Below are 16795 nucleotides of genomic sequence, written 5' to 3'. Positions count from 1 at the left end.
GCTTAAGAACTAGGGGAGGATAATCTTTAAGTATATGTTTCAATGGATATGCAATCAATGAAATTACTTTAAAATTAGATTTATGTTGACTTTTCTTCTGCAGCTCGATTCTGTAGTGGTGCAATGCTGATTCTAGAGAGAGCAAAAATAAGAATGTTTCAACAGTCATTCTTGCTGACTCTAAATGCATGAATCAGAGTTGAAAGCTGGGCCGTGAGTTATTTATGTCATTGGAAGGTCTTGATTGAACTTTATTGTTCAGCTGTTGTTTTTTTTCTCTGTACCTCTGGCCAAATTGTTAAAAATCATTTGAAAAGTGGAAGAAATACTGGACACGCAAACTTCCGGAGTAAGGTCAATACAGTAGGATGTTTTTTCTGCCCAAAACGTTTGCTGCTCTCCACTCCAGTCCATTGGGGGGCGGCCGAGAGTCTCCACCTGGCTCTCTCAGTCAGAAGAAGACAGTGTTGCACGGAGGGGGCGTGGTGTGATTTGACCCCGTTCTCTTCCCGTTTTGTTGTGTTTTTAACGTGTTTTTAACGTGTAACTGACCTTAAACATGATGTCTCCTGGCGACACCGACCTACAAACTCCAGAAAGAGGAAACTCAGGTTTGGAATTTCGCTCACATCTTCGATTTGCCCGTGCAGTGTTTGGACATCAACACCAGTTGTGAGGCTGTGTTTGCGCTGCTAGCCTGCTAGCAGCTTTAGCTGAGTTAAAGCTCGTTTCTGAACTTTTGAGTTACTCTAAAGTTATATTTTATTTACGTGTTTGCACTGCTCAAGAGCTGATGCGTGTTTAGATTGTCTTGCAAACTCAAAAGTCAAAAAATGAACCGTATTTCCAGCAAAACAGCTATGGCTAATGGCTGTGGCTAATAGCTAGCTGACGAGCCAGCTGATAACAGCACCTGCTAAACGGGGCCGATATGTAAACAAATACTTGCATATCATTTACAGAGGAAACCTGCGTGACTTAATCGAGCTGTAACGTCTGAGTGACGACACGAAGTTAAAGGTTCATTTATTAATTGAATCGTCAACAAATTCTCCGAACATCCAATAATAAAGTGTTTTTCAACCACTGTCCCGCGGCACACTGGTGCATGTCTGTTCGATTCTCGCACGTGGCTCTGAATGTTTCCAAGTTCTGTAGTTAAACTGAGTCAACGCGGCTTCAATAAACATGAGTTAAGTGATACGTGCAGCTAAAAAGCGCTGCCTTCTTTAAACTTAACCAAAACTAGATAAAGACTAGATAAAGGTTACCACGATACAAGGCAACCTTCTGTAAATGAATTTTTTATATTGGTGACACCAAACAATTATGTGTCCCAACACAGGAGATCTCATTCCTCAACCCACACTCAACTCAGTCAAGTTTTCACATCTCAGCCATTTCTATTAACCATCTTTCCTGCATTTACAAAATGTATTTTTCTCCCCTGTCAAATTCACATAAAAAAAAATCCGTTCAACACGTGACATTTGGTGACACCAATCACGGTGAATTAAATACATTAAAGCAGTGTTTTTCAACCACTGTGAGGTGTACCATGGGAAATTATCCAATTTTTTTCTAATAACATTTACTCTCACAGCAGCTGTCAGCTGTGAGAGCAGTGTGCAGAGTAATCTGCAGTAAAGTAAGATGGCAGTACAGAACATTTCCGGTGAAATTAAACTTAACAGACGTCAGTCTCGTGAATCACCACCACCTGGCTGCTCCCATCTTGTATCAAAGTACTGTGTCAGTGACAGTGATGGAGAAGTTTTGAAAAGGAAGAATCTAACCAGGATGTCAGCTCTGTGCTCATCCATCAGGTCCAGGTTTCACACTGAGTGAGTAAAAATTAAAAAAAAGAAATTGGGAAATACTTTTTTCTGTATTTATTTGATTCCTGTTGATAAAACATTGATGAGAATGACTTTATATTGTTAATATAGGCTACAGAGTTTAAAATTTTAACATTTTCGTGTGGTGGTGTGCCTCGAGATTTTTCCAAAGAAAAAAGTGTGCCTCGGCTCAAAAAAGGTTGAAAAACACTGCAATAATAGATAGGCAGGAAGTCACCGAGTAATGTGGAGAGATTTTCAAACTGAAAGTAACACTAAATACCTAATGAGCAGTTTAAATGTTGATGTAAAATACAAAGCCCTATCTGTAGATTTCCATTCCATTTCCATAAATGTGGAACTTTGTATTTATAAAAGAATACATTTGTAAACCACATTTGTTTTGCATATTCTTTTTTCATTGCTATATGATAAAGCCTATTTGTGTGTGGATTGACTTGTACACTTTTCAAGACATGCAATTTTTCAAGACATGCAATTGTATATGTTGCTGTCTCAATCCACAATCCACAATTTGGAGCACATGTCAGGGGGATATTTGAGGCAATCTTGAGAAAAGGCAGCTGCAGAACAAATTGAAAATAAAATTGCTAATCATAGATTGAATAGCAGTCAAGGAACCATTAACCTTTCTAATCATTCCTTTTCTAGAGTTTCGGCAAGCAAACATCACAGATCAAGAACAAACATAAACTATTACAATATCCTATTATTTCATCTTCCACCAATCAATTCCTTAGATGCATTTACTGTTGACTCATTTTAACTACGTTTTGGCCCCAACAATATAGAAATCCAAAAATGTAATTATAGATTATTCCGTGTGACAATAGACTCCTGACGTGACGATCACAAATGAGTGAGTGTCTCACAACTGGCAGTGCGTCTTGCTATGTAAAGACTTGTGTTTGATTTCCAGGTAAACATAAGGTACCCTGTCCGCTGCATGGCTGTAAGCGGGCTTACAGTGATGGGGCCGCTCTTGAAACGCACATCAAAGACCATGAGATCCCGGCTCAGTCCATTCCTGGTGAGTCTTGCTCTGAGGTGAAGCTTGCTGCTTTATCAAAATGGGACCCGATTTATAAAATCAAACAATGCTATTATTAGTTTACAACTGTCTATCGTAAATGCCTTTTGAGTTTCTGGTCCAACGTAGCTCCTGTCAGTAACGTGACAACCACAGGTATTGCTGGAGTGTTTGTTGATCACGCTTCTCACTATCCTCCCTCCAGGTAAGGTGTTGATGTGCTCCACCGTCGGCTGCAGCGGTTCCTTCCCCGACATGAAGAAACTCATGGAACATATGAGGCACCATCACAAACTCAACATATTCTTCCAGTGAGCTCTCGTCTTTTGCCTTGACTCTCGACTGATCTGCTGCTGTTGTTGCATTGCTGCAAACGTTGAGTCGTGTCTTGTTGCTTCTTCCTGAAGGTGTGAGAGCTGTCGGACGAAGTTGCGATCCTACCGCGGCCTCCTGACTCACCTCCACAGCTGCTCCAAAGTGCCACGAGGGAAACTGAAGCCCTTTGAGCCAGCACCGCCTCATCAGTCTGCCACCCTGACTGGCCCCACGCCCATGGATCAGCAGCCATCACAGCCGCAGCCGGAGGCCGCTCCACAGCAAGTCGCTACTCAAGCGCCATTCCACAATGAATCTCTCCCTGTTGCAGGTCCGTCACAGCCTGCTGCCCCCTCTATGCTCAGCCCCTCCGCTTTCCCTCTTCCGGAGACGTCCCCTCCGCAGCCAACTGACGCAGCCCCACCACCACCACCGTTCGCCAACCTCGCCTCTATCCAGCCTCCTTCGCTGGAGGTTCCTAAAGCAACAATGGCCCGTCCTGAAGTGCCGGCTCACCCCGAAACCATGTCCCCTGAGCCCGTCCACCCTCCTCCAGTATCCTCACCCCAGTCTCCTCCCGCTACAGCAGCTGTCTGGAAGAAGAGCCAAGGTGGGTCTGTGGTATCCCCACATTCTACACAGGATGACTCAGATTAATGCTGCTAATTAATTTCCTTCAGTCACAATTATATGTATTCAACTATTTTGAGCTTGTGTCACTAGGAGATGCAGTTTGACCTTTATTCAGCGACACCAGAAACACATCAGTGACTTAAAACATAAATCACATGTAATGATGTGAAATGATGGCAGTGCTATTTGTGCTTGCTTGTTAGTCTGTTTGAATGTTGTCAATTTAGCTGCATATGCATGCGATTTGTTTTCATGTGTGTACGATGGTTCATCAGATATTTTACACTTGGAAATTTTGAAATGTTAAATTGGCACAGCACAGGTGATAAATATGCAAAAAAACCTCCACAGATATGAGATGAAACTAATACTTTTTCATCTTGGGTGTTTTTGTTTTTACATTTTCTACCACCCCGACTGTCCTTTTCATTTTTTTTAAGGTGTGACATGCAACAGACGCATCCTTTGGCAGTACACCAGAGGGCGCTACACATGTGTGCAGTGTGATATCGTTGTATCCAACAAGAAGGAAATGTCCAAACACATGAGCTGCCACCACAGTGGAAGCAAACCAGCTGAAGAAACGGGGAACTCTGCTACTAACGCATGAAGAGGAGCTCACACTGTCTGGATGTGTTTCAGTCGAGCTGCTTCTGTAGTTTGAAGAGGCTGTAAGTGTAAAGTGTTTTACATGTCTGGTGATTATTTAAAAAAAAAAGAAAAGAAAAAAATGATCTGAAAGGTGAGTCTCAGTGGCGCATAAAAGGCCGGTGGTGTTCCCTTAGTTCTCTGGGGTGGGCTGATGTATGGAATCTGTCCCGGCTGTTGGTTGAAACAGTATAAGATGTATAGTTTGAACTTGTCTGTCTTCTAGTTTGAGCAATCTTTCAAATTTACAGTAAAAATGGGGTTGACTGCAGGTAAAAAAAACAAAACCACCTGGCACAGGAAAAAGATGGTTTACACAAACAATAGAAAGTACCCATGAATGAACACAAGACAGCATGAGAATAACAATCTAATCAGTTTACACACATGCATTACAATCGCTAGTAATCATTAACATAATGTGAAGTTAATGTTCACAGACTAAGACTGGTTAATGCAGAGAAATATATATTTTTAGATTCATCTCAATTTTAAGACAATTTGGATCTATATACAGTAATTACCCTTTTAAAAATGATTAGACCGATCCTCACCATCTTTTTGTCTGTCAATGCAGTTTGGATGGATTAAATCAGGTGTAAATAATGCTGTGTGGGACTATTTTGAGAGGCGTCATAATCTGGTATTAAAGGAGCAGCATGTGTTGGGAAGGAGCCCCATGAACTGCAGTGTGTAATGAAACCGTGTCAAACAGGGACACACTGACTCACCAATATACTATAGAACGGCTATAGAAGTCATTAGAAAAGTCACAAAAAAACAAAAACTGGGGGGGAAACTATTTGGTTGGTCCCATTTCCAGTGACGAAGTGAAATCAAAACAAAGCAGACAAAAGGTGAGACAAGGTCAAAAAAGTCAGTTTATTTGGGTCAATCAGAATGACTTGGAACAAGCATTTTAAACTGATCAGTTTTAGTCAGCTCAGGCTATTTCATGCCTCTGCACATCAACACATGCTCCCATACAAACCTGCACTCTCGACCCGCTTCCCAACTTCCCATCACCACCACCACCCCCCCCCCCCCCCACCCCCCCACATTCACAATAACTAACACAAAGACAAGGTGACATGGAGACAGGTCCCACGCGATTCATTAACATGTGAAGCACAGGTTGTTACCACATGCAGACGGAGGCGTCCCGTCATGTTAACGGGGTTCACGATCAACACGGAAGGGGGGTGGAGGGAACCATAGTTTTAGGCAGCGAGCCGTCCAGCCGTCATTTGGACGGTCATTTTTTCATAAAAGACGGCCTAAAAAATAGTGGACGGGTTGCTCAAAGCCATCGAAAATATGTGTGTAATGTTCAGCCCTACTTGTCTAATTTTGCCTAAATTAATCTTTTTTCGTCAAAATATAGCAAATTATCGGCCTGAGTATACAACTCATAACTGACTTACGGATTGCATTACATCCAGTAACGAGCAAGCTGATTGGTCAATTGATACCATGTGGTATATGCATGTTTTGAAAGGCGGCCTCTGATTGGTTCGGAATTCTGCAAGTGAATTTGTTGTGTTCAAATGCTGGGACACAGGAGAGGAATTTGAATGTCTTTTCTTTCCAAGATGCTGAGGAATTATATACATGCACAATATCTCTGGACCTATGATTCTTCTCGTTTTTCATTTCCAAAATGTTGACATGTCTGATTAACTGTAAATAATCCATGCTTTTCATTGAAGAATAAAATATATTCTTTGCTGTGAAAATGTAGATTTTGATGCAAGTATTGACAACGCGCCCCCCCCCAATGGTTTTTGGACCAACGATTTCTGCCTAAAACCATGGCGCCTACACACAGCGGCTCCGACAACACGAGCCGTCCTACCTTCACAGTCTGTACACATGGCTCTTTACAACCGCTGCACCCAATTTCTGTTAATCAAACAAAGCCTGCTGAAATTAACTGAAAACTATAGGGTTTTTTTTTTTGTTTGTTTGTTTTTGTTTTAATGTTATTTCACATGAGGACAGGCTGTTGGAAAAAAAAAAAGCTCGTAGTAAACAAGAGCATACAAAAAAAAAGAAGAATAATTGCCGACTGGTTCATCTCCAGATCAGACAAACTTGATTTTTTTTATGGTTTTTTTTTTTTGTTGGTTTTTTTAATGTATTTATAACAACTATGTTCAGCTGAGTTCTCGTGGGGTTTTTAAAAAAATCTTTTCTGGTCGATGGCGTACATCTTTCCCACTGGAAGCTTCCGGAAAAATAGACTGTTGCCTCTGCTCATGTTGCCCTGAAACAAAGAAACGATGGTCGACTTCAAAGACTGAAACACAAACCTGAATTAAAAGAAACACAAAAAAAACTAACTGAAAGCTGGAAATTAATTAACTACATTGGTAATGAGAGAAAAATGTCATTCTGAGGACATTAGATAGTCTCTTGAATTTAAGCTGAAATCACATCAAGATATTTTGGGAATTAAAATTTTGGGTTTTTCCTCCCAGACAAGATCCCACAAATGAGCGTGTGAGATGTAGGGAAAGGCCTCCTCAACACACAGAATTTTAAAATGTATTTATGTCACCTATTGTGATACAGATACTCTTATTGAGAAAAGTTCTCATTCTCAAGAAAACTGAAAGGAGTTCCTGCTTTCTCTGGCATTTTTGCATTGACTAAAATTCAAAGTAGTTTCTACTTGGAGCTTAAAACATGCCTGATCTTTTAAGAGACCTCGAGTTTTGTCTGTGCAGTTATTCATTATCTAATTGTTCATAACATGGAGTGAATTACGTATCTCGTGACCAGCATTTGTTTTAAGCTCCTCAAAGCTGCTCTTTTTAAAGTGATTTTATTTCAGAGGATAGTCAGTGCAATTTGATCTCAAGTGGGTTGGACCATTAAATAATGACAAAATAATATATAAAAGACGAGAACTCCAACTCTTTTAGTGCAACAAAGAATTAATATATCATGAAGAAGTTCAATGACAAACTATCCCTTTTCAAAACATAATCCTGAAATTTGAATAAAAGAACTGCAATCAATCTGCCTCAACTCAGCTTGTGGTTGAAAACCTACGTATCAGTGGGTTTTTAATCACATTATTTACATCTTTAAAAGGCAGAAAACATTTGTCCACATGTAGCAGGAACTTAAACATATAGCAGGCTAGTTCATATTATGATCAGCATAACTTGTCAAATTGAGCATTTCTCCATCTTTGTAGCAATCCTGATCCACTGAACAGATTCACCACATAATACAAGCAAGCCTGTTCTGGCTTGCGGGCCGTTCCTTTGACCCCCAGGACTTAAAGGTGCCGTATGTAAGGTGTGCTTTTGGATAGGCCTTTATATGAAATTGTGGTTCTTCATTCAAGCATTTACAACCAAAGTCTGAGGGTTCCCCGGCAGTCTGGACTGCTGTTTAAGAGGATATTATAGTGATTCACTCGGAAAATGTGCAGCACAGACTTCTTTCAAATCCTATTTCTGTAAGATTTAAAAACTAAAACAAACGACGACATATTAAAGAGCTCACTAAAGCACATGGTAGGACACACTCTTGTGATATAATCACCTCTCTGCTTAGATGCCTCCAGCAGTCCACCCAGGTGGGATATACAGATGCATAGGGGGGCAGACCTCCAGCAAGCCTGACGAGACAATACAGTCAATCCTCCAGTTCACACACTGGAGGCTTCACAGCGTCAGGTGAGAATCCTACTCACTCGCAGTTATTGACAGCCATGAGGTTTGACACCAGAACAAAGGGGTACGTGAGCATACTGGCGAAGAACTGAAACAGAGGGCAGAGTGTGAAGAGGAGCAGGGTGAGCGGACGGATGAAGCAGAGCGCTGCGGATGTTGGTGGCACTCACCCCCGTCATGGCCTGAGAGCAGTTCTTGATTTCTCCTGTGTGACTCATCTGCACAGAGCGAGAGGAACGGCATTAAGTCACGTCTCCACCACCTGACACATGAGCTGCTCCGTCTTGAGTGTCGTGGTCAGAGGCTTAAAGGCAGTGTTCACACTTTATCACGGGGAATAAAACTGAGGTTCAACGCCAATAAGCTTTACTTTGTAACTCCGGTTCGTGATCATCAATGTAACTTTCTTCATAACACAAATGTGCTCCGAGGTTCTATGATTAATAAAAGGTGTCATTAGGACTTCGGTTCAGAGTGGAGGAAGCCCTGCAGAAGGAGCTTCAGTCGGAGGAGTGACTCGGACCTCGGAGTGCATTGAGACACAATCTGGAGGAGTCGCTGCTCCAGAATCCCCAAACTGGAAATAGACTGCGTGGTGCCTGAGGAGACATACCGAGTCATCGATGACGTACGTATTGATGAGATGAGCCAGCATGTTGCAAATCCACAGAGACAGAACGTCGCCCAGCAAGCGAGGGATCAGCCCACTGCAGGAAATGAAAACGCTCGTTACAGCATTATGAATGAAAGTAAAACATCACTGCACAGTTTGTGTGTAAAAAGAAGGCGGCTTAGATAATTTGTATAAAAACTTTGAGGGACCTTAGCTAAATGCAGTTGTTCTTAAGATAATTCCCAGTCACGTGCATGAGCTTATAGCACAATCACAGTGTACTTTAATGACTGATCACAAGTTTGGGTTTCTAAACCACTATATTGACAAGCACTGATGAGGTTTCCATCTAAAACTGTTCTCACGCTTTTTCTTTACTTTCCAAGTCTGGACTCAAGTGGACGGACTAAATAAACATTTAAGGCCATACAAGATGGCCAGCAGAAATGGGAATAATCTGTGCAAACAAACAAAAAAGGCATTTCTCACACTTTTCCCATCCGGTGTTTAATCCATCCACATCATTCGCTGAGACGTCAGTCAAACCCCGGCAGCAGAGTGTTTTTGCTCCACAAGACCAGGCTTATGATTTACTTTTGCAATAATATGGATTTATGGAACTTCTTCGCCCCAGGGGTTTATAAATGGATTGATGGGCATTTATATCCTATCCATAATCTTTACATCGACTTATTCTTGGTAACAATCAAATATTATAATAAAGAAAGAGGAGGTGTTTACTTGGTCACTGTTTCAGTCAATCTGACTGAATTCTTTCTAGTAAAGAGATCAGAAAGACCCATTAACACAAATGAAGTATTCAGATTCATGTGCAGTCGAATTTCGTCAACAAATCAATAGTGATGCTTTGCAGATCTAAAATCCAAGTTTACATGGAAATATCACAGAAGGATTTTTTTTTTAGCCCGACTATTTGTGTTTCTTGTTCATTTTCTTTACCAAAGAAATATTCTGCAATTTCATTAAAAGTGGCGTGTTGAAGTGTCGTGTGGTGACTTTATGTAATCGATGTGCACAACAAAGACCCAACAGTCGGAATCAATCCAATGAGCCGTTTACACACTGTTAAGGTAACAAACAAGATTACAGCATGTTTTCTGAAATTTAGAACGCTTGGCCTGAAAATATGTCCGCTGATTTTATTTATTTTTTAAGCTCCTGCTTTGAATATTAATAGAAGTAGCAACAATTGGCTTCATTGTAGTGCTGTGGAAGATTACAGCTTCACCTTCAAGCACCCTGGGGGTGGGGCTCTAAGAGAAACATACAATTTCTACCTACTGACCGTGTACCACCGAGTAACAAACATCTACAGGAACATTTTTATGAGAATTTGTTCCACAAAAAGTAACAAAAAGGCAATCTATCAAAACACTTGACATACAGACAAATACAAGACGGATCCAACTTACGCAAAGAAGCCCAGTATACCTTCTTCTCTGTACACTGTGACGATCGAATCAAACACGCCGCTGGAAACAAAAGAAAAAGAAACTCTTAAAAAAATCTCTTAAAGCTTTAAAAAACTTTCTTCTAATTCAGCTTTATGCTTAAAACATTTACCTGTACTTTGTTTCCCTCCCAATAAACTGGACCATACATCGCAAAGTAATCACTGAAACACAATAAATGGAAAGATATACGTCACATTCAGACTCTCCGCAGAGATTAATTGACCACCAAATGCATCAGAGCTTTAACGAGTTCCCCTGAAAACAAGTGCACAAAGTGAAAAGTGTCTGACGCACCGTGGAAGGGATGTGTGACGATGGTGGCGCAGGAACGAGCGATCATCTCTTTGGTTGTCTGCGGAGGAAAATAGAACAATCAGCATGTGAGGATACATATGGATTATTTTGATGGCGGGCCAAAGAGGAAGTGTTGATTGGAAGTTGTCTTATGAAATCAGTTCCAGCAATCACTTGTAGAGGTTTGGTGGCTGTACTTGTTTCCACACATTGATCATTAAAAATGACATTTCTATTAAAACAAGTTGCACACAGTGACAAAGTATTTTAAATTTCCCGGGGATCAATAAAGTAAATCCTGTCCTCTCCTAATCCAATTGTGAAAGAAAAAAGGATCCAATTTGTGAAAGTTACCAATTCTTATTTTTTCTTAAAATGAAACATAAACATTTTCCCCCCATCACAACTTTAAAATCAGTAAGAACTGTTACATTAGACTCTTATTTCTCCACGTTGATTAAACTGACAGCTGTTAAATAACTAATGACCCGACATAATTTTTAATAAGCGTGTCTTGTGGTTATTGATGTTGGTTTTTTTAATTATTCTAATTGTTTCTGAGTAGAAAGGTTTGTCTTACCTCATTGACAACATGCTGTAGGGAGCCTTCCGCAGCCTTCTGCTGGCCGCCCAGAACCTGAACAATACAGGCAAAACTTTAGGCTACTTCAGTTTCAATGCCACAGACTCCTGAAACATGGGAAACAATTGCAGGAGGACAAAGTCTGAGTCGTAGCCAACAACTTCATAACAAACTCCAAAAAGTGAGACCCATCAACCTTTCTGGGTCAATAACAATATTTGATGTTGAAAGGCGTCATGCTGACAGAAACAAGCTGTAGGATCTCCCTATTCAAAATCTCTGACCAAACAAACATCAATAAGGAGCAGAGTCTCCATCCAACTGATTTCAAATGAGCACAAACCAACCATTCAGTTATTCACAAACTCTTACCTGCAGCGAGTCTTGTTCCTGACATTTCTGGAAGAAAGGACAAAGCTATGTTAGCAAACGGCATCACAAGTGTGAAGTCTAAAACGAAAGTCCATTACAAGCTGGTTGGCATCTAAAAATCAACACTAATATTTTCCAGGAAGAAGTCGATTTAGAATCTAACAAAACAGCATTTTCACCAAATGAAACACTTCGTCATGGCTGACGGTGAAAGCAATTCCACCACCAAGAGCTGAAAGGCGAGCCTTGGTGTGTGATCATCATAGTATTAGAGAAAAGGCAGATGTGGGTGACCAACCTGCACGACTTTGCTGTGGACGACTGTGCCGATGGTGCCGGCGCAGAGCCGGGGCCCGAGGCCCTTGAAGAGACCTGCTTTCCCATCAATCTTAATGATGTGTTTTGCTGAAACATTCAGAAAAAAAACACAGCAAGACCAGGTTAAAATGGGGGCAGCCTGTAAAAGGGAACATCCTTGAAATAATTCTAAAGATTGATCCGCGATTACATGTATTACGCCAATGAGGACCACCCCCCAGCACTGTTTTGTGTTTTCCTACATATATATTCTATACAAAAAGGATTTTCTGCCTCAGATATTAAATACACCCTTTGTTGTTTCTATTGTTACTCTTATTACTTTGTGTATTAGTGCCATCCTAACTACCTTCAATTGTGCAATAATCAAAGTCCACAATATCAAACTCATTATCACCTCATTGTTTTATCATTTTAACTGAGTGACTAAAAGCCTCATGTTGGCATGATAATTGCAACTCTCCAATCAGAAACTGTGACTAAAATGTTTTTAAAACTCATCAGAGAATGCTAGTAATTAACTGATAGAGGTGTCACAATCACGATACAATATCTGAAAGGTTAATGAAATATTTAATCATTGCACCAATTCTGCTTTAGCTGCAGTAGAAATCTTATTTCTGCTGAGATTTCTGATGTTTTCCTCACTGGAGGATCAGAATTGTTAAACATTTATGAATTATTCAGATGAAAGTTCATTAACAAAAGGAGCCAGTGTTCTGAAACACTAAGGGAAGTGTGGCCTTGAGATTACAGCAGTTAGTTTTAAACAGAAAACGCTGAGGTTGGAATGCTCTTGAGGAAAACAACATCTACTGTAGAGCTTATTCCAAGTCAAAAACATGTGGATCACAATCTGCCGTCGCAACCCTGTAAGGCAGCAGCTGGACGACAATCGTCAACTCTTGTAACACATCAGAAGTGTAGGATTAATAGGATACAGGCTTATAAATGGCTTCTAAACAAGATCACAGCCAGCTCCAGTTTTATATTTGAGTGCATGCTTTGGTTAGTGTTAAGGCAGATATAGTACAGAATTATCAGTTACTTGTTTTCATGTACTCAAGTAAAAATATGAGTTGGTTTCCCCATTTCAAGAGGAAATCAAGACATCCCATTATATTGTCAAACATGATCACCTCATGACATAAGAATTCACACTACAATATGAAATGTTTCACACAGTCTTGCAAACTGTTACGACAATATCAATCTATGGTAATGGGTGATTAATTTCACAATGAAACCTTAGTATAGCTGAAAATGTTATTTATGTTAAAACTGTAAGGCCACAAACTGCCCTTAGATATTTCTCATAATAAAGAAGCTACAAAAAAAACACCTCAACTTGTATATCAAAGAAATATTTTTAGAGTTTCATGTTCAGACATAATACAGTTACAAAGCCCCCAGATGATCGTGTTTAGCAAATATAGCCAATTACATATCCTTGGGACAAATTACCTTTTGATCTTCTTGTGTTTATTCAGCGATCATAAGGTTGTAAAAAGGCAAAGAGAGTCAAACAAATGAAACACATGTAGGAGAACGTGAGAAACTCTGGTTATCGCCTCAATTGTTTGTTACTGTTACACGTTGTGTCTGCACATTTAGATGACAACAGCGAGAGCCTCTTTGAAATCAGCATTATTGTTCACAATTCAAGTGCGAAGTTGAAGTAAACGCATTGTCTTTTCGTAACCTGGCTCGACCTAAAAGATTACACTCACCATAAGCAAACAGTCCAGGCAGCTGATACACTTGTCTGCCAAACAGGTTCCTGCCCAGAGTGGGAGGGAGCGGCTCGTGACCCACCTGATAACACAATGATAACAACGGAGGTCATAATACAGGGAATGGGAGAGCAGGGCAACCACAGTCAGTGATAACTAAAATATATATATATATATATATATATATATATATATAGCACGGTACTGAACGCAGAGCCAACACAGACAGACGAACACAATGTCCACACTGTACTGAACAATCACATCGGAATCAAGGCGCACGCACGGAGTCGTTACGCAGCGTCAAGTTGAGGAACGCTCTCCTGACGCACAGTAAACTGTCACACACACACTTCCGCGTTTCTTCATGTTCCCATATTAGCTTCGTTTTCACTCGTGTAGCCTAAAATACAACACGTCCACCGATTAAACACCCGTCCCTAAACACATTTGATTAAATCGTTCAAATCGTAGGTTTAAAATAGACAGCTGTCAGCAGCACTGCAGTAGATTAAAGCGAGACTGTTAGCGGATGCGAATGCTACAGTTGTAATTACAGTGGGCCACTAGGGCAGCAGTGACCGTTACAGATATCCGAACTAATTACAAGTAAAACAGACACTTTCCCCACGTTCTTTGTTAATCAAGAATTGTAACACAATTTTGTGGAGGAGGAAGTTTACTGAAACAACAAGCGGTGTGCTAGCGTGTGTTAGCTTGTGCATCTAAAGGTGACAGGTGAGCGGAGAGACGGTGCGCAGATCTCCCGGGAGAGGAGGACACATTTCAACTCCACGACGTCGTCAGTCTCACCGCTGACACGCAAAACAAGAAGCGAGAGCCGCGGGATGTTTTGTTGGGTTCTGCTATCTGACGCCCAGCGTCAGTGTTTGGGAAACAGAAGGTCATCGGGACGCCGGAGCAGCGGCCCGGAGCTCCACGCTGTCTCCGGCCGCAGCAACAGTAAATACCCCAGTCGGTGTAAGTCTCACCTGGATCAGGACCTTAATGTACATGAGCGGGTGGGACAGGACGGTGAGCCCCGAGCCCAGGATCACCTGGCCGCACGTGTCCGCCATCTTTACAGAGACAGAGGAAGACAGGAAAAGCTCTTCTTTTCTTGCGTCTGGGAGCCGGTGAGGACCATATTTGATATCGTTAAAACATTACTGTCATCTAGTGGTCATACTGAGTAGCACACTTCGTGTAAATATACGGTTATGACCACAACAGAAGATAAAGCAGTTTGATGTTGATCAATGTCACTGTTCTAGCCAAAATATCACAATATTTTGTAATTATGGAAATACATGCATATATTTCATGCAATTCACTATGCCAAGAACATATTGTGTGGGACAGGGATGTCAAAAATGCCGCCTCTGAACAAGAACCAATCTGACCTGCATGCAAAGTGTAAAAGTTACAAAAAATATATTTATTAAGATTTTTCTATAACATAAAAAAATAATGTTCAGTATTTTTTGAAACTGTGAATTGCACTATTCAAATAAAAGTAGTATGGTATTTTTTATGTATGCATTTATTTATTTATTTATTTATTTATTTATTTATTTATTTATTTATTTATTTATTTCAGGCAAAAGCTTTCCACAGTGGAGCACAAGGGAGACAAAGTCAACATGGTTCATGACATTTCATATCAACATACATCATGAACCATGTGATGACTTTGTCTCTCATGTGCTCCACTGTGTAAAAAATTTTCCTTTTTTTTTAAATAATTAAAAAGTGATTCTGAAATCTGTATCTGAAATCAATTAGTGACTTTAGCAACTTTATCTAGAAGATGGCTGGTTATATTTACATATATATTTGCAGAAAAAAATGGAAATTGTGAGTAGAGGAAGTCCAACACCAGAAATGGATGAGCTCAGACCAACAAAGGCTTTGTGCTGCATTTTACAGCAAGATGGATTTAATCTACTGGTGATGGTGAGTGCTTGTTTGTTTTGTTTTTTTTTTAACTTTCTGTGGATTAGATTGGCTCCGCTGTTGGCATTTGGTGCTGTTTTTTGATTGTAAAGTGATGTTTCCCATAAAATCGTGCACGCAGACAGACAAGCGCGCATTCATGACAGTAGTGCGTGAGACTCGCGCACTACTGTAAAATGATCAGCATCGCCATCAGGTCACTGGAAAATGATCTGATGGCGATGCTGCACAGTGGTGTCTTGATGTGTTGTGGCCAGAGGCATCACAATGGGGTAGGCAAAACAAGCAATTGCCGAGGGAGCCTGTTAGTCCCAAACTCCCAGTCATCCACAAAACACCAGAAAAGTTAACTGCACATTTCACAAGTGTCTGTAAAGTGAATTGAGCCATTTTTTCTAAACACATCCATAGTGTATATACATACATACATATATATATATATATATATATATATATATATATATATATATATATATATATATATATATATATATATATATATATATATATATATATATATATATATATATATATATATATATATATATATACACAAATACATCTTTGGACTGTTTAATAGATTGTTCATGGTCTATCTTCACCTAATACAGCAATATCCCTTGTCTCTGTGTATATCTTCTCTATCTGTGACCTTTTCCTGGTCTTTTACCCAGAGTAGTTCACCCTTTGTCTGGACTCCCATTCAGTACTTAATTACCATTTAGTAATATTTGTCTCATTGCCTTGCTTCGAGAAATTACTAAGAATATACATTTACAACAAACTGTTTTACTTTTTGTGCAAAGCTTATTTCAGGAATGGGAAATAATATTAGTTGTTGTTATTATTAACACTTTATACATGAAGTACTATTATTGTGGGGGTGGATGTGGCAGGAAATTGAAGAAAACACCACACCATTGTTCATTTATATGTTACATTCATTTATAAATTCAGTTTTGTGTTTGTTACTCATTTTGAGCTGTAATTTGTTGTATCTGTTTATTTAAAACCACAGTATTCATACAAATAAACTGTTTCCTATTTTTCTTATGTGTATGCGTGCATGTGTGTGTGTGTGTGTGTGTGTGTGTGTTTGTGTGTGTGTGTGTGTGGTGATAAGAGAGATAAGGGTGGAGGGGTGGAAGGAAGGTCCTACTTCTTATCTGTTCCTTTGCTAAGATGACACGATTACAATAATTGTTCCGGCCACTAATCAAACCAATGCAGTAGATAGTGAATGCGTGTGTGTGCATGGGTCTATTTTTTGTTTTGTG

The 16795-nt window shown here is 40.0% G+C and overlaps 2 protein-coding genes across 2 annotated transcripts; one reads left to right on the top strand and one right to left on the bottom strand.

Moving 5' to 3' along the window:
* The first annotated feature begins 476 nt into the window (after positions 1-476).
* znf414 (zinc finger protein 414) lies at positions 477-6106 on the top strand. Its single transcript, XM_080519369.1, has 5 exons — positions 477-611; positions 2779-2889; positions 3095-3200; positions 3297-3814; positions 4278-6106. Exons 1-5 carry the CDS (start codon positions 560-562, stop codon positions 4445-4447), a joined length of 957 nt encoding a protein of 318 aa, XP_080375495.1. The 5' UTR covers positions 477-559; the 3' UTR covers positions 4448-6106.
* mtch2 (mitochondrial carrier homolog 2) lies at positions 5354-14665 on the bottom strand. The gene is made up of 13 exons (XM_080520244.1): positions 14555-14665; positions 13560-13644; positions 11810-11916; positions 11512-11538; positions 11137-11193; positions 10557-10614; positions 10372-10423; positions 10221-10280; positions 8788-8881; positions 8345-8392; positions 8195-8262; positions 8044-8119; positions 5354-6751 (listed from the first exon to the last, which is right to left on the bottom strand). The coding sequence occupies exons 1-13, from the start codon at positions 14639-14641 to the stop codon at positions 6665-6667; spliced, it is 906 nt and encodes a 301-aa protein (XP_080376370.1). The 5' UTR covers positions 14642-14665; the 3' UTR covers positions 5354-6664.
* Between the last annotated feature and the right edge of the window lie 2130 nt (positions 14666-16795).

Source organism: Blennius ocellaris, assembly GCF_963422515.1.
Source record: "Blennius ocellaris genome assembly, chromosome: 1".
Taxonomy (NCBI): Eukaryota; Metazoa; Chordata; class Actinopteri; order Blenniiformes; family Blenniidae; genus Blennius; species Blennius ocellaris.
Note: the sequence above shows the minus strand (reverse complement) of the source record. Positions and strands in the feature narration are given on the sequence as shown.